Genomic DNA, 24281 nt, shown 5'->3' on the forward strand with positions numbered 1-24281 from the left:
TTGCTTTTGTCTTGTGCGTTTTCCTTCTCTTGTAAATACATTAATGATTCTCTTGGTTGACTGAGGTTTTTTTCTTCAAAAAAATGAAATTTTCCGGGGGCAGTTTTTGGCTACCAGTTGCTTTTTCTAAATCTCTAAACAGTAACTTATTCAAAGTGAGTGTACTATATACTTGTTATTGCCTGCCATGTTGGAGCATCTTCCCACCACTTCCTTTTCTTTCCAGACAGAGAAGTGTTGTGGTTGAGTAAGACCATAGAAGCTGCCTGTTGGAGCTCTCATACTAACCCAGTTCACAGCCGGCCTGATCTGGTATCTTGCCTTGGTAATTTTTCAAGCATTGGCCATTAAGTACAAAAAAGGTCATCTGGTTCCTCCAAACTAATAAAAGGGATTATTTTCTAGCCTTGAAAGTGTCTTGTAATTGCATGCAGAACTTAAGAACGTTTGCCAAATGTCTGCATAGAAATTAATAATTACTTGTACAATGTTAGTAATTAGCAAACAAGTTGAAAACTTGCTCCATGTAAATTAAATTACATGAATGTTTTGTGCCTCTTTGCATGTGTGACCCCCTCTTCTAAAGTATTGTTTGTTTGTTTGTTTACTTATTGCCTTAGTAACCTTATACGGTGAACTCGGTCCTTCTGGGTAGGAATTTTTGCTCAGGCACTAGGTAAGCAGCAGTGTCCCTGTGTGGGCTTGTCTGTGAGTGGTGCTAGTTACAGGACAAAATTCTTTGGTCTCACTTCTCCCACGGGGAATGAGAGGAAGCCCATCCTTCCTATTCCATTCATTTAGCACTCCATGAAGACCTTGTGCTTTTTGTTGCTCCTGGGGTAAGATTAGAGAAAAGTCTATGTCATGGTGTATTACTGATGTACGAAATTGCCATTCAAATAGTGTTTAACAAGATGCAGAAATGGCTGGTGAATATACCATTACTGATCTTCATGACTATCGCAATGTGCTAGGAATTGCCTGAGTTCCGTATGAGCAGAGTTGCTGTCCAAAGGAATTCATGAATAGAGGAAATCATAAATTTTCTTATGTTCCTTAAAGTTGCCGATGCATATTGTGACAGAGGGGATATTTTTAAACTGTGCATTATTATCCTGCTAATTTCTTGTTACTCTTTGACACAACAGGTCAAAATTTTACTGCAGATTTTCCTGAATCCTGCACTGGTGCTAACTAAGCTCCAGGAAAAACTTTCTTCCCCTCCCAAATGCAAACACAACTCTGGCTTGTACTGAAGGTCTTAGTGACGCACAGAACATAATAGCTCACATTCAAAAAAGATGCATATTGTTTTTTCCACTTGGTTTTTTTTCACTGCGTGCACACGTAGCTCAATACTAGGAACTGCTTCAGGAGGGAGCAGTGCTCCGAGTTCCTTTCCCAGTCTGGTTTGTTCCACAGAAAAGGGAGGGGGTTGCAGTCTGCTGCTGTGTCTTGTAGGTAGTATAGCTGCCAGCTTGTGCTTTAGCCTTCTCATGCGTCTGGCCTCAAACTGTACTTGTGGAAGTGCTCTACCAGCATGAAGAGGACTTTCTCCCAAAGTGCACCTGAGCAGAGACAGCTGACGCACATGAAACGTGCTGTACAATAAAAGAGAAAACCTTGACTGCAATTTCACTAGGGGATGCTGTTACTTGTGCCTGTGAGGGATCACTCCTGATTGATGTATCTGTTAGCAAACGCGTATAACCTGGATTTAGCCCTGTTCCCTCAAAATTACAAGCAGGAGTAGGAGCAAGTGATACTGTCCAATTCTGCACCTAGGAACAGAGTAAGAACTTAAGGGTGATCTCAGCAGGTCAGGGTGATGAAGGGATATTCCAGGTGAGGGGCTGCGGTGCAGTTTTGGAGTCTCTAATACAAATGTCCAAGTGTTGACTTGGACACTTGTTGGATTTCCAGATCACAAAGCAAGGGGGTGCGTGTATGGTGACTCAGATCTCTAAGACGGTCTGTATCTTCAAGGTGCATTTTCTATGCCTTTTCAGAGGTGAACATTAATTTGTGGATTTTTTTGATAGTGTTTATGACCAGGAAGGCCATTAACATTTTTTTGGAAAATAAGTGGAATTTTTTCTTACAATTATATGTATAGGGTCTGGAGTTATGCTGTGTATCTGGTGTAGTTCCTAATATCCAGCAGCTTATATAATGCATATGATCTGTTGTAATTTATTTTAATTTAATATTGTCTCCATAAAATGATCTTCTGCAACCTGAAGCCTCTGGATGATAACTGGATCGTGAGACAAGACAGAAGGAAAATGTGATTTCAGTTATTTTCTCTATCTTCTATTGTTCACAGGCAGAAATATGTTTCCTTGGAGATGGTGACTCCATATGTATTTTGGCTTTTCCCTATTAGGTGGCAGTGTTACTCTTGTGAACAGTGAAAAACTCTTTTAGTGTCCTCTGTTATTCTGGACACCTCCTTAAGGATGACTGTCCTACCAATGGTTCTGTGTTGTATCTGGATTTGTGACAGTGTTGAGTGTGTGGGTGACTTTTTTTTTTTAGTCTTGAAATAAATAAGCCTATTGCAGAATTAAGATGATGCACGCTTTCTGCATTATGCTGAGATCATCAAACTTAGTGAAATTACTAGATTCCTGCCATATGCTGATTATTTTTCAATGACTGTTAACAATCAGTCAAGCTTGAATATACTCAGGACCTTGAGTATAAGGGTCTTGAAGAAGCTGGTATTGAGTCTGAAGGAGTTTACTGAACCCAACTGGCTAGGGCAGGGCTGTGCTTATGCCAGACTAGTACTGCTTTTACACTACACTTCAAAGTTAATTTGGATTTTAAAAAGAGGGAAGGGGTGAAGCTGAAGAACAACAACTTCTGTTCAGGTACTTACTATGGAGGAAAAAGTGTCTGATTTGGATTGGGAGCATCAGAGAGTCATAAAGATGTGGCTGGAAGTTATTCCTTTGCATGCAGAGTTAGGGGAGCCATCTTAATGAGCTGCAAGAAAGATTGGATGAAATCCTGTTTCTTGTCCTGTGCTTGCTGAGGCTGGGCCTAGCCCTTCACATGATAAAATAATAATTGCAGTTGAGGAAGAACAGAAAAATAAGCATTATGGATCTAGCCAGAAATCATTACAAGGTGATTCAGAGGAGGGCTTGAATAACCTCTAGGCTGTGTGCCGAAGTGCTGCTTTGTGTTGTGCTTGGAGCATGGCCTAACCTTCTGTCTCTGAGTAGATCTTGATGGGTCCCTCTCTGAAGGCAGAGGGAGCATTTGCTCTTAAGACATGGAAAGCAAAGCCTAAAGTATTAACAAGCTAATGAAGTACAGTTTGAGGTATGGCTCTGGGCTGTGAACAGCAGCACTTGAGACCCAAGAACATATTCCCTTTTGCTGACTCGGCTCTGAGATAAGGCTCTGGCAGAGGATTGGAGGTGATATCATTTTAAAATGGCAAAAGCTAGACTTGTGGAAACTCATCTTCTGTGGACCTTAGAACAGCTCGTTTGAGCTGCTCCAGCTTGCATGTGTTCTAGTGCCCTCCCAAGCAGCTCCTCTATCTGCCTGCGATGGCTGAGTTCTGACTGTGCAGCACTCCTCTTAACATGCCAGGCCTTTATCTCTGATCTAGTCTTAACAGCTTTATTATGTATAGCTATATCTATAGGTGATGAAAGCCTGGCATAGATGGCTAGGCCCATATAGGCTGGCCTTATGTTAGGAATGGCTAAGAAAAGCTGTGCCAGCTGGGATGATCTGGGGGTGCAGGGGCAGAGAGCTCTGATGGACACAGCCATGTCAATAGAAACCTGAGCATCAGCACAGTTTCTGTTGGCAAAAATGCCAAAAGTTTTTTGTCTTGTTTTTGTTTTGTTTTTTTAACCAGCATGACAGGATTCCTTCGGGGAAATTTCCTTCCACTGGCATGGTTTTGCAAACATCCAGGGGTGCTTATCAGTGTTCTTTGCCCCATAGGAATGCTGACATATGTAAAGCTTAATTTTTGATTCTAGGTCATGTTAGGACAGCTCTCTGGTGCTGGATTGATATAGTTGGATCCTCCATCCTCTTTAAACCTCTGCTTGAGCTGGGGTTTTTGGATTTCAGATCTGAAATCCAATAGATCTAAGGAGTTGTACCAATGACATCAGAAAGAACAGGCAAGAGAGGTAGGTGCAAGATTTTTCAAGAAAGGTGGCTGAAGGGAGAAGTGTATAAATCTCTGGGAGTATTCTGCTGTATTAGCAGTAAAGTTTCCTTGGTCAATGTCCCATTTATATAAATAAAATAATATGTTGGAGAGCTCCAGAGCTTCCATGAATCAGTATCCTTTCTCCCAATCTATGTGTATGAAGAGTGTTCTATGGAATTATGGCCCTGGTCCTGCAACCTGATCTGCATGTACAGGATCAGGGATTAAATCACTAATTTAGAGTTCCTCATGCCTTTCATCAAAAACTGGTTAACACTATCACATAATAGTAATAGAAAATATCTTTTGTCTGAGCATGCAGTATGTAGTTAATCAGCCTGCTAGGTCTAATTCAGCTCCACTTACTTCACTTTTCTAATTAAAGGAACCTATACTGGAAATGAATTTGAACCTGCATTTAGTTATAATGAACCTGCACTTTAGTTATAAAAGTGAATCTGAAGAGTTTACATTTTCTTTTCAGTATGCGTACAATTCTTGTTCAGGCAAGAAAAATCCATTAAGTTAGCCTTGAAAGTTTAAAGGCAAATTATTTCCTTTTTAGGTAAAACTCTACAAGGGGGGGGAAAAAGTTAGAATCTAGTTAGCTTTCTTTTAATCGGTGACACTTAATAATTGGAGCTGATTTTTTAACAGATGCAAACTTTCATGTCTCTTTTTACCAAATGTGTACTTTAACATTTGGTGATCACCCAGGTTTCATGCTGATTCACTGTAAACACTGAAACATTGTATCAGCATGATACAGCTTTTGTTGCAGCATACATCTAGAAGGAATATTAAGTATGGTTCTTTGTGCAACATTGTCATTTTATTTCTGTTGTTTTTATTTACAGTAGGTCTAGAAATAGCCTGTCCTATTTGTAGTTGTGTGGCAGGCTTTAAAATACGCAGCATAGAAGTGGCTTTAAATGCAAGATGGAGAAGAGAGGAGCACAACAGAGTCATCAGGTGAGAAGTGACAGAGGCAGCCACGTGTCCCGTGAATACCCGATCGTCTTGGTAAGCCTGGTTTCGGCGGTCACCGAGGCGGCCCTGAGCTGAGCCCTGTCCCAGCAGCCGTCACCGCCTGGTGACCCCCCCCTCCCTCCAGCCTCACGGCATCAGCGTTTCCCGACAGGCGCCAACGGTGTGAAGGTGGGAACGTATTTGAGATGGGATCTTCTGAGGCAGCCAGGGCATGCAGTAGCCACCTGACATCCGCCCTTCATGACTGCCCGAAAATCCCAACCGAGGATGCCGCTGCTGTCTTCCAGCGGGGCCCTGTACTCGCCGCCCCGACCGGAGCGAGGGACCCGCCGGTCGCCGGTGGGGCCTGGTGCGGCGAGTAGCGCCTGAGCCCCTACTGCTGGGGAGCCGCGTTCTCTCCTTGCGTTGGCTGTTGACTGGAGGCGACCTTCCTGCCGCCCTCCAAGCCTGTCTGGTTTATAGAATTACGAGTCATTGTAGTAGCCGTGTGCTGATGGAGAGGAAACCCTTCCCCCACGGGTGGAAGCCATCCCAAACCTTTGCAAAGGAGTGTGAACGCTGGAAAGCAGCGTGGGGAAAGAGTCTTTGCTGCCGCCGGGTAATGGGGGAGGCAGAAGGGAATAAGCAGGACTCATGGCGCCTTGTCTCCTACGGGCTGGCCTTTCACCCTCTAAGCGTTTCTTTCCCGCGGAGAAGCCCCAACCCCCCGCCAGCAAGGCAGCGCCCCCGGCCGCCATCTTCCCGCGGCCCCGCCCGCCGGGCGGCCGCTGCCGGCCGAGCGCGGCCGAGCGCCTCCCCTTTAAGGAGTGTTGCGGTGACGTCACCGGGCCGGCTGCGGCTCCCGCTCGAGCGCAGGCCGCGCCGCTGCCGCCGCCGCGCGCTAGACGCCGCCGCCGCCGCCGCCGCCGCCGCCATGCCCTCGGACCGGCCCTTCAAGCAGCGCCGCGCCTTCGGTGAGCCGGGGCCGAGGGGCCGCGCGGGGCGGGCGGGCCGCGCCGGGCTGCCGGGCCCCGCGGCGCCGCGCTCCCCGCGGCGGGGGCGCCTCGCCCGCCCTCCCTCGCTCCGCCGCGGGCACCCGCCGTGCCCGGCGGCCGGGCCCCCAGAGCAGCCGGAGGCAGCCCCGCTCCCGGTCCCGGTTCCGGTCCCGCGGCCCGGTCCTGGCCCGGCGGGGGGCGGCGCCGCAGCCGCGCGGTGATGTAATCCCGGCCGCGAGCGGGGGGCGCGCGGCGGCGGCCGTTGGCTTTAACGGCCGCGTTTTGACGGGGCCGCCGCCCCTCGACCCCCGGCGGGCGGGAGCGAGCCGGAGCCTGGTGGGTCGCGTGTCCCCCCCCCCCCCCCAGCAGTCCGCGCGGGGGCGAGGAGGAGGAGGAGGAGGAGGAGGAGGAGGAGGAGGAAGGCGCCCGCGGGCTGCCGCAGGGAGCCCCCCTGCCGCCCTCCTGCCTGCGGCCGCCGGCTGCGCCGGTCCGCGGGCGCGCAGGTGGGTCTCAGGCGCGGGGGGCCTCGCTCCTCGTGCGCCAGCGCAGCCCTGACGAAGTCCTGCGCGAAACGCCCGTGTGCGGAATGCCCAGCCGCGTACGTGCGTGACCGGTGTGTATTTATAGTGACACACATGCGGCGCCTGCTGCGGGAAGGTGGCTGTGGACCCGGGAGTGTCACCAAGTCGCCTCCTGACTTTTTATAGGCACTTCTGAATATATGTCATTCTAAATATCTAGCCTCAAAAGGATAAATACTGTTGCTTTTTATCGAAATATTTATCTCCTTGGCTTATATCGACTTTGGTTGTTGTGCTTGACCAGGGAGATGCTTGCTGAATAAGCCCCCGTTTTTTATAAAGCATGAAATCATACATTTGTCCAGAGTAAGTGTCATCGCAAGGGTAGCTGCTGTAACCGAGGGCAAGAAATTTGTATTCTGTACCTGGCTGAGCCATCAGCCTCCTGTGTGACTTCTTTGTGTCTCCATTAGAAGTGGGGTGACTAACTACCCTCTTAGAAAGGGCTTTGAAGTCTACAGAACAAGAGTAGGAGTCAAAAGCTAAATGTTCTTGTTGCATGTTTGCCCTTGGTCCTGTCTTTAAATTCTTGACTGTCAGAGAACAGTATTCTCTTCAGAAATTACTCTCCCTCTTCCCTGTCCAGTTAGCATTAGAGTAGTTATTGTTCCAAGGACTTGATATACCTCTCTAAATGTTCTTGAGAAGCAGAAGATTTAATGCTGAGACCATACCCGTTACTGTGTTGAAATGTACATGGTGGGAAAACTCAAATGACAAAAAGGTTTCCATAAATGGTACCAGATTTGACTGCCAGACTTGATAGTGAAATCAGATGAACATGGACTTCTGTTTCCCTTGACCTTTTCCAGTTGGCATTGGGAAACATGTATGTTTCTGTCGGATTAAATCCTGAGACGGGAGAGTATCAGCTGATCTTTACTGTCTGAATAATGCTGAAGTCAATGTCTTCAGGCCAAATAAGTCCTTCTTTTGTGTCAGATACTGTCCCAACAGAGGTGAGGGTGTTTCTTATGTGAATTTTAAAACGGGAGTTTTTTCTTATTGAACTGTGGATCCAACCCCTTGCTGCTCTCTTGGAAACTGTAAATATTTGGTAATTTGCTATCACAGCCCTTCTGGCCTTAAACGCTTACCCAGCCTTCCCATGCTGCAGCAACCAATCCAAGCAAATGTGCACAAGCAAGAATAAAATGAACTCTGGGTGCCCTGGGATACTTGCTTGGGTCCCTGCTGTGTCTTGTGTTCTCTTAAGCTGTGTGTTAAAGGCCAATAAAGTTCTAAATGAAACCCTTAGTAGCTACTTAATCTGGTGAGAGTCAGCTGTTTATGGCCAGTTTGGTTTCCCTTTGCAAATTGCTCAGCTTTTCTACAAGCCAGAAGGGGGAAAAAAATATCCGAGAAGGCTCAGAGTAGTTGAAAGCAAGCAGGATTAAAATAGCCCAGGAGGGACGGGGTGCGGGGTGAGGGAGTTTGGTGCTGGCAGCTGCAAGTGCTCCTTGTTTCTGTGTACTTTCCTCTGCCCTTTTGCTCTCTCAGCTGACCGGTTTGCAGAATTCTCCCAAGGGGAGGGGGAGGAGGAGGAGGAGGAGGAGGAGGAGGAGGCCTGGCAGCCCAGGCAGTTGTTTTGGGTCAGAGCTGGAATTGCTCAGCTGGAGAAAGTAAATACATGGTGTTTTCGTCTTCAAATCATTACACAACAGGAGCAGGAAGTGACTGTTTACCATGCAGTTGGAGAGGGCTGATGGAAAATACCTCCAGCTACACTGTGTGCTCAGAATGGCTTAATTTTTAAGGCTTCAGAACTACAGAAGTGGAACAGTTCCAAAAAAACAGAGAAAAGGCAGAGTCAGGAGCATGACTGTTTACAAAAGCTGCCCAGGCTCCGGTTGCATGGCAAATGGCTTTCTTGGTCTTGTTCTGCCACCCATTGCTGAAGACTCCACTTTCCTCAATGCCTGTTTTTCCCCTTCTTGTATTTTTGAGACTGAGATTTATTTTTCCATGGATTTCTTCTGCTTGTTCTTCAGCTTGGTCTCAGGTCTATTCTGAATAAGCTTTCTTGATTCATATTCATAGCTGTCGAGGAACTGGAAAAGAGACTGGCTGGCAAACTCTGAGGGCTCAAGTGTGTTGAGGGCAGGGAGCGCTGGCTTCTCATGTGATCTGAAGTGCCCTTAACGGTGAGACTCTGTGAGCTGGTCCAGTCCTTGGTGCGTCTGCAGCAGAACCTCTTTGATCTGGATGCATGAAGGAAAAACCTGACAGTAACCCTCTGCTTTCATGTGCTAAACCTGACCGTGTGGTCAGATCCATTGTAGGAGTCCAGAACAATTCCCAGAGCAGAGTTAAGGTCTGTGTGGGAGGAACAGGGTGTACTGACTGCAGTGAGAGTGTGCGGTTGCTGGACCACACCACTGCACTTCCTGTAGAAAGTGCAAGTCCTTCGAAGCATTGGGTACTGATTGCACCTCCCACTGTTCTCGAAGTTATTGTTTTGAACTGGCTGATTTACTGTTGAGAGGCTGCCAAAAGCTTCAAGCTTTGCAGCGCAGTGCATAACCAGCGTAATTATGGACACGGACCTTAAACGTCGCTGACCAGTTGGCTAACGTCAAATCTAGAGTAGGTTGGCCTTGTGCCCCAGCACCCTGCTGAAATGGAGACGCATCGCAGTAATGCACATATATGTGTATCCTCTGTTAACAGTCAGTGGCAGCCCCTGGCTAGATGATAAACATAGAGGTTTGACCTCAGCCTCTCTGAACTGAATATTCCCACACCTCTCTGAACTGAATATTCCCACACCAGTGCTTTAAGAACTGGGATTCCTTGAACTGAGGCTTGCTGTTGCAATCTGATGTGTCTATATCTAGTTGTATTAATTACCAAGGACATTCTGTGACATGATGTAATATGAGGTTGATTAACGGTGTTGAGGAAAATACTGGTACAAGAGGAACTAAACAAATGTCTAAAATACCAGCTAGATTTGTAGACCACAAATACTGATTTAGTTCATAACAACAGTTATGAACTGGCTGCCAGGAATAATAAAGCCCATATGTCTTTTTTTTATTACTTAAGTTTTTGTAGCAAAGAAAGTATTATCCCCTTGAACCAGAAAAGAGGGAGAACCCTGTGAATCTAGGAGCTATACCACTGGTAACTCTTCCTGCTGTTGCCATTGATTAGCTGTGAGCTACGGATAAGTCATTTGCCTTGACTTTATTCCTTCCACTGTTAACCACAGTGGGGATCTCTGGCAGGTGAGTCATACAGGAGATCTCCCTCTAAGACACCCTCTTTGTGTAATGCTCTGCTGTGTGTAAACGCTGCTGACTGGGTGGTCAGGGAATTTGTTTGATGCTTTTAGTCTTCAGAAGGCAGTTTGGAGATAGGCTGCGAGAGGAAAATGAAAGAACTAATTTAATACTCTTGCGTTTGGCATATCTCCCCAAATAGGCCCTGCAAATCTGTGCATGTCCAGGCATGTTTGCATACAAATAGCAATGACTGCAATGACCTGAACTGTGCAAAGTGTATCTTTGTACATCCACGTGTGTGTTCTTCTGAATTAAAATGTAGTTCTATCAGGAATGCTGATTCTTTGAGCAATTTGAAGTAGCCTGAGTAGTTCTGAGAAATCTGAGAGCATTTCTGCTGTCTTGGAGGGTTACAATGGTGAAGGTTTTCAAGATCAAAGGAGTGAGAAAAGGTCAAATGAGAGCTAGAGGGAAGCCCTTCCAGAAGACAGACTTCTAACTCCTTGTAAAAAGGGAACTTGCTGTTCTTTTTCCAAGGCTAATAAAACTGTGATTAAATGCTAAGCAAAAAACCCCCAGTTCTTTATCTGGAACACTAATGTAAATACTCTGTCCTTGCTAATGTAAGTACAGAATCCAAATGTGGTGTAGAAGGTATTGCCCACTTGCCAACATACACAGGAGACAAGCTCTCAACGTGCCGCTTTCTCTGTGATAATGTCTTATAGGTCGACTCCGTGAAGACGCTCAAGAGCATCTTGCTCTGATCCTCAACAACAGGCTCATGTTAAGGAGTCTGGGCATGTGTGTATGGAGCAGAGCCGTGAGCTTCCTCCTGCCTTCCGGCAGGTGTTGTTGAACAGTGCCTTTATGGGCATGCGCCTTCAGATTAAAAGAGCTGAAGGGCCCCAAACTACTTTTCTGAGTCTCCCTGTTTTAATATGCTTGCTGGAATATGCAGTACTTGTGTCTATGAATTGTGGATATCCCTGGGCAGGTGTGGTGGGTTGGAAACCTGTGTTTTAAGCTATTTGAATGATGGAGGTCTGCTGAGCATCCTACGTGTTCTGTGTCAGGGGTGACAGGGTACTGTGCAACCAGACAAGTGTCTTGACATGAATTTAGATTTCACAGTTCTTGTGTGGCTCTGCTTTGTCATGAGCTGAGCCCCAATCATGGATTTGCCAGATACAAATACTCATTCCTGGAGCTGGGCTCAAAATCATGCTCTTAAATTTTGAAACTGCTAAGAAAATCTGGGGTGGTTTCTGTTTCCCTTTTTTAATACACTTCCAAGCTCTGCTCTGAAGCCACGAGGATTGGGAGCTTATAGAAATGAATGTGATTGCTGAGATCCCTCTGCAAAGACATGACTCCAGGAACTGGGCATTCAGAAATCCTTCCATCCGTTAGGGGTCTTGTGATAAAACTGTAACAATAAAATGGATGTTCACCCAGACAGATTGTCGGTTGTTCCAAGTTCATACTGGTAAAACCCTCCTGTGACAGCAAGGTATCAGACTCTACCCACGCCATTTTACAGACGCACTGTCTATCAGAGAGCAAGTTTAAAACAGCGTACTTTGTTGTCCGAGTCCTTTGCTTGGCGCCTTAGCTGTTTGGAAGCCCTGCAGCTCTAGACTTTGAGGACAAAAGAAGTAACACATGAGCAATAATCAAAATCACTAACAACGTTCCTGTAATGTTGCTGTCCTACATAGACTGAGGCAGCAGCCTTTTCTCAGTAGTAAGGGCTGCTTTCGCAGGGCAGGGCTGGCCTGGCAAGCTTCATCCTCTCTTCTCAAATGTGAGAGTCTCCTCTTGCTCCTTTTGCAGAGCCACTGGCCTGAGAACAAGCTCTCCAGCATTGGGCAAGGACAGGTCAGGTCAGCTGTGGTATGATCCATGGTACGTAAACAGGGGTGTGTTTCCTGGTAGTTAGAGGTGTCTGGCCTTAGTCAGGGTGGTGTGATACTACATAAATATTTATTAACGTTCATCTGCAGTGACCTGCATGACTTGCCCTTGGCTTCAGCATTTGCCAGCAGAGGGCTTGTCCCAGACATACCCTGATTTAAAACTATCCAATTCTTCCTTTCCTTGCTAAAAATCTTCTAGAAAGAGGATCATGCTTCAATACTGCTCCCCGAGACTGACCACAGCAGCTTCTTGAAGAGATGTGTTGATTTTTTGCATCTGCTTCAGACCTGAGGCAGCACCCGCTGCCCCCCCGCCCCGCCAAGCTTTCTGTAAGAGCATGTTGTGGATGGGAATGAAAGCCGCAGGGCTGGCAGCCCGCCGCGAGCAGCAAGGCTGTCCGCACGTTGCCTTCATGATAAGGGCAGCAGCACTTGAAGCCTCCAGGGTATGGGGCAACAGGGGGAGGCAGAAGCTATTGGCTCTGGCTGAATTGCTACTCTCTGCTTTGCCCTCCACATGCAGCTTTTGCGCAGTTCTGGAGCTGTTGACCTTGCAGCATGCTGATAACCTGTTTAGGTGGTGTTTTTTTCTTGACGGAAGTTGTGGTCTGTTGATCACAGACAGCAGGGCTGGTCACCTAGTCCATCCATTGCCCCGGGGCAGTACCAATGCCTGACCAGTGTTTGTCTAGTGTTCCCTGAAAGAGCTGTCCCTTACGCAACTGCACTGTCAAAGACTTTGCCATGTGTTTTCCTTATGTTCTACCATCTGTATTAAGCTCTTTGTAGCTGGGGCTGTCCTTTCGTTCTGTGCCTGTACAGCACCCAGCACGGTAGAGGACTGTGTCCTGTAGCCAGGGTTCCTGGGCACTTCCAACACAAAAGGCTGATGCTGTGAAAGTCTGGCTTAAAATTTTCTGCTGTTCTCTTGAACTCTCATAGAGATCTCATCCTTTCTTGCCATGGGGTATGTTGTATGCCCACATCTTTGGGAGAACAGCTTCAGAACAATTTCAGATCTGCCCAATTTGGAAGCTTTGCTGTTGGTGCTTAACGGTTGGAACAGCAGTTGGAGGACAAACAGGCAATTTTCCTGGCTTATGCAATGCTACAAAAATATTTCTGTCTTTCAAGAGGCCTTAGCAGTGAAATTTTGCCAGGCAGAGCCAATAAAACGTGTGCGTGTTTTTCTTATTGCGATCATGAGCTCTTACATCCTGGCACTGTGGCGATTCCCAGCTGCCTTAGTGATGGATGTCTGGTGATCTCACGTGTGAGCAGAGACGGTGCTTTTCACCCTCTGGCGGGTGCGTGCAGTTTAATCTTTGCTTGGCTCTTTCAAAACAGCAGTTGCAATCGGCACGGCAGTGTATACCTGTACCGCCTGCCTCCAGCTCCCCTCAGTGCCGGCTGAAGCCCCTCGGTCCCCTCCTGTTTGGAGTCCCTGAGCTGCTGAAATCAGGAGTGCTGTGTTGCTAGTGAAGAAAGGCCAGCAAAAAAGTGTGGATGCAGACTGGGTTGTGTAAACAGTTCTGGTTCGCTTTACATGTAGGCCAAGGATAAACTGTAGCTGGGCGCTGCAGCACAGGGGAAAGTGTTACCTCGGTGAGCACAGCTACAGTTTTGGAAGAGCTGCAGGGGAAGAATGAGGCTTGTAAAATCCGACCTGTAGTATGAAATGCAAGTCTGCAGATACCGCTAGTGAAAGCGGGGAGGAAACCTGTCTGCAGTGCCATAGCTGGCATGAACCTGGGTGCTAGGCTTGCATTTCCAGTCAGGGTCTCTCTGAAGTGCCTCTTGTGGGTCTGTGCCCTCCTAGTCCCTGCTCTGTCCATTCTTACTACACTTTCTTATTATTCCTGTGATTTACTTAGAGTTTGCTTAGATTAGACTAAATCTAAATTTGGTTAAAGGTTGTATTTATAGCCATTCCTTGCTGCCTGGTGTTGAGGATACTTTGCTGAGATACAGAATCAACATCTACCTCCCACCACAGGCTGAAGAGGGTGTGGGTGACTGTCAGCTATTTCTTGCATGAGAGCTCTAGCTCCTGAACTATTGTGCAAATGGAAATGATCGCTGTATGATGTTTGATGTGAGCTCACCTTCAGGGTGTTTGAGAGCAGAGTTGTTCCTCCTGATTCGCAACCCTGCTTGGGCAGGAGATACTTGTGGAAGCAGTTGGCTCACCAAGACTAGGATGGGACTGAATGTGCTCCTTAGCAGAGCTTTAGATGTCCTGGAGACTTCTGTCTGAATCTTCAGGTGCCTGAACAGCTAAGGTAGGGTTGCCCTGAACTGCTTTCCTGAATGAAGATTCTGAAATGGGCATCGCCTGGACAGAGGAGGAAGTGAAGTGCTTTAAGTGTTTGCCATAGCAATGATATTTTCCTGTTGAAAGGATCCAGCAGCCCCTGGAGCAAAGCAGCATGTACAGTCATCACACTATGGTAACCTGCTGATCAACCGTGTCCAGCAGGGAGGCTCCCAAGGCCCTGGCCTAGCTGATCAGAAAGGCCAGGTGCTGGGTGCGTGGCAGGTCTTGAAGATGCTGCAAACAGGCAGGTGGGACAGGAGAGCTGCAACTATGGTGCATCAGACTTGAGACTAGGGAGGGCTTTAGAGCTGCTGGCTTGTGCCCTGGATTCCTTCTGAGCAAGTAGTCAGCAAGACCCGGAAGAAACGTGCCATAGCAGCAGCCTGGCCTGTCTTAGTCTAAGGCACGTGCAACCCGAGCCCATCAGGGGATAAAGGACAGCTATTTTAGAGGTGGGATCCTGAGGCACTGACATGTAGCTGGTACCTTATCCTGCTGTTCAGCTGTGTTCTTGCTTAGCTGCTGCTTCCCCTTTTCCTTTGCTGTTATGCTTAAACCAGTTTTTCCCCGCTCTCAAGGTTACGTTTGTCAGTGACCAGTATTTGAGCGTCAGTGAGCTGTTTATAGTTCTGGGGCCTTTGGTTTATAGTGCCCTTGTTTTCAAGGCTTTTGTTAGTATTCTCTGCTTAAACTCCATATGCAACAAGAGATACCTGGTGCCGTGATCTCGTTCACACGCCAAGTTCTTGCAGTGTTTTCAGGCTGATAACAAGTCTAATAGGCCCTAGTTCTGAGGCCTTGCAAAGTTAACATAAGACAGTGTTGGCATAAGGCCTGTGACCTGTCACTAGCAATGATAATTGCTGCATTTACTGGAGCATCAGGCAACAAAGTGCTGTTGGAAGATGAGCCGGTGTGGGGTAGTGACTCTTGATGCTGCTCACCAGAACGTGATCCGCATAACTACTTCCCTTGTGCATTCCCTGGGTAGCCCTTTCTAGACCAGCAGTAATGCAAGAGGGAGTTCAGGTTTGTAGTGAGCCAGCGTCCCAGGAACAGTGTACGCACAGGGAGCACAGCGCAGCCACCTCCAGTGCTTCCTCTTTCCCCACCTTCCTGCCGTTTTGAACTGTGGTCCCCAGGTCCCCTCCGGGGACTGGAGGGCCCTGTGATAAAGCAATGAGTGTGAGTATTGAAATTCTCGTGGAAGCTCAAAGAGCACACAAGCTTTTACATAATGCCTGTTGTGTGTGTCAGTAAATAGGAAAATGGGTTACAAGTGTGAGAATAACTATAGAAAAAATCTTTTGGTATGGCGGTCACCCCCCCCCCCCTTTGCTTAATTTTTTTCCCTGTTTCTACAATGGGTTTAGAAATATATTCTCTCAGGCTGATAGCTATTGTAGCTCCAGATGTATGGCAGTGAGGGAGGTCCTTCTTGGCAAGGCCTGTCTCTTTAGGATTGAGGCACTGTGCCAGAGTGTGCCTGGAAATGGCTAAAATCCAGTCCCACTTGGGGCATCATCTCCTCTGGGGAAACAGCCAGAAGACTTAATGGACTTCTGGAAGCCTAAACTTCCAGAGTCAAGACCCTAAAGCTACACTGCTGCCCAGCACTGAAGGTCACAAGCTGCATTTGCTTAACATGGATTTGTGAGTAGAACTATGTAATCCCTGGGGTCTTATTTAAGTTACTTTGCTTCTGTGTGTGTTGCCCTGTTTTACCAGGCAGGGTAATGCTTCCCTGTCTTGGGGGATGATTGGGGTGGTAGGAAGCCATGAAGGGTTGATGACTGAACCTGAGATTTGGCTGAAAACCTCACTGCAGCAAAATGCGCAAAATGTCCCAATGAACAGAATTTGCATTTCTTTTGCAATGTCCCTCTTGCCTGTGTGGGGCTTACAGGGTGGTTACTTTTTTTTTGAATGAACTAGCACAGCCAGATGTTTCTAATTTTTTTCTTCATTTTTTTCTTTCCAGCGGATCGTTGTAAAGAAGTGCAGCAGATCCGAGAGCAGCATCCAAACAAAATCCCGGTAAGTGCCAGTTCTTGCTCTTCTGCATTTGACTTCATTCTCTCGACCACTCTATGCTACTGAATAGCCTCCACCAACCAGCCACTGAAGTTACAAAGCTTTAGTCCCCAGACTCAGCACAGGAGGCTCTCTATAAGCCTTGTGCATGCCAACTGCTCAGTAGTAGACCTCATTCTTAGCAGCGCAAAATGCTGTCTTTCTTTTAAGCTTGATGCCTGTCCTCAGGGGAAGGAACTGATTTGATGTCAAATTTTCTTCCAAGCTAGTGCAGCAGGAGAAGATTCTGAAATGGCCAGTTTTTTGTTGCAGTAGCTAGCTGACTTTTACTGAATAACCTGGTGAGGATTTCTCTGCATCTGTCCAGAGAAGGATGCGTGAGAGGATCTTCATTGTACTGAAAACAAAGAGACTCTTAGGATAATTCATACCACAGCCAGACAATGATACCAGTTCTGTGCTGGCCCAGTGCCTGCCGTTGCATGAACTGCCTCCAGTTCTTATGGCCCATCTCAGGCCTAACATGCTGTCTCCCTCCCTCTGCTCTTGCTTGTGAGTATACTGTCTCCATCCTAGCTGAATATCTGGGAGGATGGAGAGCTTAGAAAAAGTGTCGTCAGGGCTTGCTCAGGTTAGTATTTGCAATACCAGAGCGTGTGTGACCCCAAGAAGTGAGACCTGTTCCTAGTCTCTAGGTGTTGGCTGCACATCAGCCTTGTCTCAAAATTGCATCTGTCTACAGTCTCTCCTTCACTGTTTAGCCTTCAAGACTTACTGTCCCAAACTCTCTCCTTGGCACATGCTAGTCCGTTCCTGTCTTGCCCTTCTCTTGATTTTAACATAGCATCTTCTAGCAAAGAGAGTTCTTCCTCTTCCTCTTCCTCCCCCCCTGCATTGTCAATATGGTGTCCTTGCATTGTCAGCTCAGCAGAGCAGGACTTGTCCCGTGCAGCACACTCAATAATACTGCTTCAATGCCAGTATACTGCATCATCTACGTGTTTACTGACTGCTGTGCTTAAGACAGTATTCATGACACTAGGCTGGCTCTGTATTTCTTCAGAGTTGTGGCAGAGCTAATTACAGGGCCTTAAGGCTCTAATAATGAGGAGAGGCTAGAGATGGGCTGTACATAAATACATAAACACATGCGTATATCAAGTGCCTGTACACAAACGCATGTTGCCCGGGAAACAAACAGAAAGAGCCAGAGCTCTGCACCCACTTGCAGAATTTCACTGGCATCACTGAGACATGGTGGGAGAGCTTCCACAGCTGGAGTGCTCTTTTTCTATGTTGAGATCAAACACCATGTGCCCCAGGGGAGAGCTTCTGTGTCATCAGGCCTTGGCCACCAGTGTGATTGTTGGGGAGTCCTGTGTGTGCAAGGACGTTTAGCTCTGGAAGGGACCTCAGCCCTCCCACACCTGCTCTAGTGACCTCTTTATTCTATGCCTTAACATCCTTGACAGTGTCCTGAGTGCCAGCAGTGTGAAAGGATGAGGGAATCCCCTGGGTTTTTGTATATTGCTGGGGGATTGGATAGGTGCTTCCCTCTTACCACAGGCCTGGTGCTTAGCTTTTGTTTGTGTGACAGGACATGAGCACTAGAGAAGGCTCTACCTCTGTGTGTGGTTGTGGAGTGAGGGAAGAGCAACTGAATTTCTTTCTAAGGCTGTGTGATCTCGTTATTTGTACTTCATCCATCCTCTGCAGAGCTAAATGAGCCCTTTGGTTTCCTCCTGGGCTGACTGACACAACAGGAGTGGTGGTGGGGATACATTTAGTCACAAGCTTGCTGGAACAATAAAAATAATCAGGAGGAGAGAAGGAAGAGTGCTTTGGGTGGTCTGGCTGTGTTTCTGTCTTTGGTATCTCTAATGGTCTGATCCTGATTAGACCCTGACACCAGGTTTGGTGCTGTCTCTTGTCACATATGCAGCCTGTAAGTCACTGGGCTTAGCTTTCGGTGCTAAGGCTGTGAGTAAAGCCAGGTACTACGAAATGGAGCAGGGTGGGGGGGGAAAGCTGTGATTCCAAGCAGTGCGGTGCAGGTGAATTAAGTGCAGGAAGGTCTTGATCTTTTGTGAAAAACAGGAACTGTTTTTGCCAAGTGACTGGCTTGCCTGGAGAGGCCTTTGGAATGAGCAAAGGGGTTTGAACCCACAGCCCAGGGTGAGTTTGGGAAGAAGAGGCAGGATATTGCCTCAAGCCACACCCTTGCTGCTGGTGGACAATATAGCAGACTGTGCTGTAGCTGCTGCTCTCTTCCTGCATCTCCAGTTGCTGCTCTGAGCCTTGGGTGAGTTCCCCTTTGCTTTGACGGAGGGCCAGGAGGATTGCAGAGTGCTTGGCTTGGCTTGGTTTTGTGCCTGGTATTTCTCTCCTCTTTCCCTGAGAGTGCTTTGAGAGGAGGCTGAGGAAGGGGCTGTGCCATGTGCATGCAGGGGGGCTGAAAGAGCAACAAAACCTGGCTTTTCCTGGTGTTTTGCTCTGGGCACCCTTGCTCGGTATCAAGAGAAGTGGCCAATGTATAAGTACCTTTGTCGGCCCCCATATGCTGCTTGTCTTGCTCGTCGGGCTCGCTTTGTCCTGGATGGGCTTTTCAGAGGGCGTCTAGGTGAAGAGCTTCCCCCGAGGCCCCTTACACCTCTCCTTTGTCTGGGAACTGTCTGTGATGTAAGGTCAGCCCCTCCTGGTGGACTGTCTGAGCACTCACTGGATGCTCCCAGCTCGCTGATGATGTTTGCAGCATCCTGACAAATGTGTTTGATTGGCTTTGATGAAGACAGAGCCTGGGACTTCTGCCCAGGTGGCAGTCCTCAGTCTCTCCCTGTATTTCCTGTGTTCCCCATCGCTGTCCCTTTCCAGTGCACACATGGTCCTTCCCTGCACACTCTCTCCATGTTGGCTAGCTCTAGTTCAGGGTTTTAGAGTTAGGTAAAAACAGGGCATGAGGAAGAGTCTTGTTTGAGCTGTGTCTGTGTCTAGGCTCTGTGGAGCTGGAGTTCAGCTGGGGCTGCAGTACTGGGTGAAGCTGAGCAGCTGTTCTGTGAGCTCTGTGCTCTTGAAGTGTCCCGCTGCCCCAGTGAAGGGAGTTCTTGCATGTGGAGGCTGTGACAAAGCTATGTAATAAGCCAAGTGACCTCTTGGTGCTGCCTCTTGGGGAGAGCTAGTGCTGCTTGGCTTAAGCACAATGTCCCACAGTTCCCCCAGCTCTCTGCTGGCTTTTGTCTGGTAAGGCTTCTTGTTCTGGTAAGGTCAGCATTGGAGCTGTCTCTACCAGCTCGGTTTCACTCTGCTCCAGGGTAATATCTTTGGAGATGCCTCTCTCTGGGGAAGAAATGAGTCTTCCAGTTGCCAGTGTGCTCAGTGGATGAGCATAAAGGCTGTGGTCCCTGGATCTCTCCCTGTCATGCGGGGTGGCAGCTGGTTCCCTGCATTCTGGGAATTGGTGTCTCTTTCTTGCCCCAGTCTTGCTCCTGGTTGCTTCTGCTTGCATTTGGCTTCCCTTCTACAGCTAGAGCAGGGACTGAGAGCCCAGTGAAGGAGAGAGCTGGGCAGCAGGCAGATCCAAGGAGAATCTAGTTCCTCAGCATCACACCACTCCCCAGCAGCTGTCCGAGATGAGTTGCATGTATGTAGGCTAGAGGCCTGCTGTTATGGAGGTGCTGCCCCACCGACAGCCAAGCTTCTTGTGGATCATTCGCATCTCATGGATGCTGAGGGCTCTTTTCCTTGCTGTGTCCTTGCCATACAGGCAGGCAATCACTGTGCAGGCCAGGGAGCTTTCTGCAGGACAGCTTCCCTCTGCTGCAGAGGGAGAAGCAACAGGAGGGTGGAAGGGATGGACAGGAGGCCTTCCGGTGGGAAGAAAGATCTGCGTGTTCCTCCACTGTGCCTCTGGTGGCTTTCTGCAGGGACCCCAAAGCTAGTAGTTACTGCTTTTATCAGTGATCAGACAGCAGGAGTTATGTTGCTGCTGCTGACAGAGGCTGGTGTATCATCAAATGATCAAGGAAAAGGCAAACTGAGCAATGTTGCCACAGATTTGCCTGTTCCCTTTGGTGCCACAGAGCCGCCTTCTTGGGATCTTGATCTCTGCCTGCTACTCAGGACCTACGCTGTCCAAAGGGATTTACAGTCTCCCTTATTTTTTGGGAAAGCTGTGAAAATGATTTGTGGGACCTTCTTGCCTTACAGCAAAAAATGATGTTCTGTCTCAATTTGGAGAGGACAATGAACTGATTAGTATACAAGTATCTTTCTGGGGAGAAACCGATTAGGTACTGAAGAGATGAGGGAGGCTTAAGTATCGCTGTAATGGGAATGTATTGAGCTTGATAAATAGATATTACTAATTATTTTAACTGCCTACCAGCTTGTTTCTTAGTATACAAATAGTACATTTTCAAGTGGATTTAAAATAGCAATTTTAGCTGTCAACAAGCAACCCTGAACAGAAGAAAATTATTAATTGTAATAGGCAGGAAAACTGGACAGAAATCATTGGGGTTTTTTTTTGAGCATAGGTGTGGTAAGCTCATCCCAAGCGAGACCTCTAGAAGGAGAGGTTGGGTTGGGCTGTCCCCTTGCTGGCACTGTGCTGAAGGGCCTTGGAAGCTCGCTCTGCGCAGTTTCTGTGGCACATTTGGGGAAGTGACCTGAGGTTTGTGATCCATTTTGGAGTTGATGTGTCTGAGTGGTAATGTGAGGAACGTACTGGCTATATTCAAACTTCCCCTTTCTGAAGGAATGCCTTGGGTAACTGCGCAATTATTTCTAAAAATGCTACTTGTTCTTGAGTCTTCCCAGTTCCACCTAAGGCACCAGAGTGGTGCTGAACTGCAGCAGCCCGGAGCCTTGCACAAAAGGGAAGGAAAATGTCTCTTGCTGTGCGGAGGCTGTCTGGGCTGGGGCTTGTAGGGTGGTGCCGGTTCCTCCTCCCCCCCACCCCCCATGATGCATCTGGGATCCTGGTCCTTAGCTCAAGCCAGTGGAACCTGTGGTTTTGGTCAGTCTGAAAGTGATGATAAAACACCCCTCGCAGCCTGCTAAAGAGTCTTCTGCCTGTCAGGGGAGAGAACTGAGTCTACCCACTAGTGCCTGCTGTTCCTCAGCCAGTCAGGGCAGTGGATGCTTTAGTTCACTCGTCTGGCAGGATCTCCATCGTCTTGTTCAGGCAAACGGACATCTCTGTTGTGGAGAGCTCTTCAGCAAAGCCGAGGGGCCCTGCTCTGCTCAGGTCCCTTTTCTGTTTCTCTGCCAGAAGGAAGCTAGGGGGAGCCTTACCTCAACTTTTCCACTTGTGTTACTTTTTCTTGTATGTCTTTGAGGCCTGTGCTTGGGGCACTGCATACTGAGGCTAACCCTACCCTTGTCTTTCTGCCCAGGTCATCATTGAACGCTACAAAGGTGAGAAGCAGCTGCCAGTGCTGGACAAGACCAAGTTTCTTGTCCCAGACCATGTCAACATGAGTGAATTAGTCAAAATAATCCGGTGAGTGGGACAGCCAGGACTGGCATGCTCTGAACCCACCCTCACCCACAGGTCCTGAGCACAGCGAGAGTGGTGAGATGAGGATGAGATAGAGGCAGCTACTGAGGGTGGGGATTGAGGACAGGACATCCATAGTGTCCTTTTGTTGGGGCACAGACCAGTAGAGTTGTGCCCAGCATTGTAGCACCTGGTGAAAGACAGTGGCCTCTGCCTTGTTTGGCTGTTCCATGAGCTGATGAGGAGGACTCCAATCCTCTTCCTGTATCCTGCAGCTGAGATAGAAGAGGCCCCTCTGCTCTAGGCAGCAGCACTGGGTGAAAGATGCTTTACAGAGCCCAACTAAGGAGCTGCTGGAGCCCAGAGCAGCTCCGCATGGCTCATAAGCACCATGTCCTGACCATGCGGGAGAAGGTCCTGGCCGTGCAGGCCTGGCTCTGCATGAATGGTATTGAAGGGGGGGCAGGCAAGACTTGCTGTCACAGCACCTGACTCGGGCCTTCCTGCTCTTGTCCCCACAGGCGTCGCTTGCAGCTGAATCCCACCCAGGCTTTCTTCCTGCTGGTGAACCAGCACAGCATGGTGAGTGTGTCTACCCCCATCTCGGAGATCTATGAGCAGGAGAAGGACGAAGATGGCTTCCTCTACATGGTCTATGCCTCACAGGAGACCTTTGGCTACTGAGTCCTTGTGAGAGATGGCATGCAGAGATGGACAAACTGTGGTGCACAGGCCCCCAGCCTTGGAAGATGGTGCAACCAGAGGCTTGCAAGAGGGGGACTGTGCTGGTTCCCTTCCTGGTCACCAAAAAGGCTCATGGTGTGTGTTGGACTTGCACAACCCTTTGCCTCTCTATGTAGATTAGTCTCATTTCTTCCTCAACCCCCCACACATGCTCATTTACACACATCCACGCGCACACACCAGGCCTCAGCTTCCCGTCCCATTCCCTCAGTGTAACCTTCAGCTGCTCTCTGTGTGTTGTGTGTGTGTACGTGTGCGTATTTCTAGCCTACTGCCAAAACAGTTCGGCTGGTGACGGGGAGAGGAGAGGGCAGTGTCGCCTTGGCTTTCAGTACAGGGAGAGCTGCCTCCTCCTCCGAGACACTAACAAAAGGCAGGAAGTCTGCTAAAACAGCAAACAAATGTTATCATTGCTCCTGAGTTTTAATTGATTTTAATTACACGCGTATCAGATTCTTGGTGCTACTGAGTAGATGTAGGCATCTTTATAGGACTGTGGATAATGTATATCCTTTAGATTTGTTTTATTGGTTTGGGGTCTTTTTTTGAGGGATGGATTGGAATGGGGAGATGGGATAATCATTCTTGTATTCTGTAGGTAAGAAAGACAGGCTTTGTTGCACTTTAAAGCATAGTAGATGTGAGAGTGGAATTTACTCTTAATTTATACGTTTGCCATATATAGTGCTGCTCCTCTGTTGACAGTTGTACCTAGATTGTTTTTTTTCTTTTGTTAATAAAATTGACTTCCCCTCTCTCTGTCTCCCCATTGCATGCAATTTTTTCCTCTCAATATGGCAAAGAGACAGTTCACTCAAGGATGTACTGATTTATATTTGCTACGTTCCCCTTCCTATTTTTCATGTGTTATACCCCCAAAATGTATATGATAAAAATTCCGCCCAGTTTAATCTATACAAATGTGTATATATAAATATATATATATTAAAAAATAAATATAAATTCAAGTTGAGTCTTGTAGGAATGTTCTGTTCCCATCTCATTTGTCTGTGTTGATGTCTCTAGTAGCAAGTAAGAATGATGCATGTTGGCTGGTGCACTGTAGGCGCAGTGCTTGGAAGTGGTTAGTCCAAGCTGTGGTGAAAGGGGCTGGATGGAGTTCAGGGTGGAAGGTGGAAGCTTGATCTAGAGAACAGAGCACTTGGATGGTGATTTGGGAAACCTGGTTATCCTTGACCTACATGTGAGATAGTGCTAGGTGGGTCTCTTGTCTTATAACCAAGTTTTCCTCATCTGTAAAAATGTAGACCCAATAAGCAAAAATGCATGTGTTAATGCTGGTTGTTTTGCTCATGATATAAAAGAGGGTGAAACCTGGAGATGGGCATGGCAGTTCTAGAGGACACTTCTGGTCCTCTTTTGTGCCATTCCCCTTATCACAGGTATGTACATCCTAATGCCTGCTGCTTACTCTTTAGGCCAAGCATATTGGTGCTGGGTTGGTGTGCAACAGACCTGGCTGAATCTTTGCACACTGCCAAGACTGTGGTGGTCTTTTAAGACAAATATGAGTGCTACAAGCTCCTGAATGTGACACTTGACCGCTCAGCAACCCCAACCATGACAATTGGGCCTGGGTGGGGACCAAAAGGCACACATGGAGGTCTAGAGTGGAAGAAAGAACAGATGGAGCTCTCTGGGGCACGCAGAAAGTCGAAGTGACGGCTCTGGGGAGGACAGTACTGAGAGGCACATGGAGGGTTCAGGATGGCACCGAAGGGGCATGTTCCCCTGGATCTGTCCATCCCCCAGGTAGGACTGGGTAGGTCCACAGTTACTGCAAATGCC

The 24281-nt window shown here is 47.9% G+C and overlaps 1 protein-coding gene across 2 annotated transcripts; it reads left to right on the forward strand.

The window, feature by feature from the left end:
• The first annotated feature begins 6076 nt into the window (after window positions 1-6076).
• On the forward strand, window positions 6077-23453 carry MAP1LC3A (microtubule associated protein 1 light chain 3 alpha). Of its 2 annotated transcripts, none has more exons than XM_067307565.1 (4): window positions 6077-6132; window positions 16179-16234; window positions 21625-21731; window positions 22250-23453. In XM_067307565.1, the coding sequence occupies exons 1-4, from the start codon at window positions 6093-6095 to the stop codon at window positions 22410-22412; spliced, it is 366 nt and encodes a 121-aa protein (XP_067163666.1). In that variant the 5' UTR covers window positions 6077-6092; the 3' UTR covers window positions 22413-23453. The 2 variants fall into 2 exon arrangements, with proteins under 2 accessions (XP_067163666.1, XP_013800227.1); XM_013944773.2 differs by lacking the exon at window positions 6077-6132 and adding an exon at window positions 11772-11869.
• The last annotated feature ends 828 nt before the right edge of the window (window positions 23454-24281 follow it).

Source organism: Apteryx mantelli, chromosome 18 (assembly GCF_036417845.1).
Source record: "Apteryx mantelli isolate bAptMan1 chromosome 18, bAptMan1.hap1, whole genome shotgun sequence".
Lineage (NCBI taxonomy): Eukaryota > Metazoa > Chordata > Aves > Apterygiformes > Apterygidae > Apteryx > Apteryx mantelli.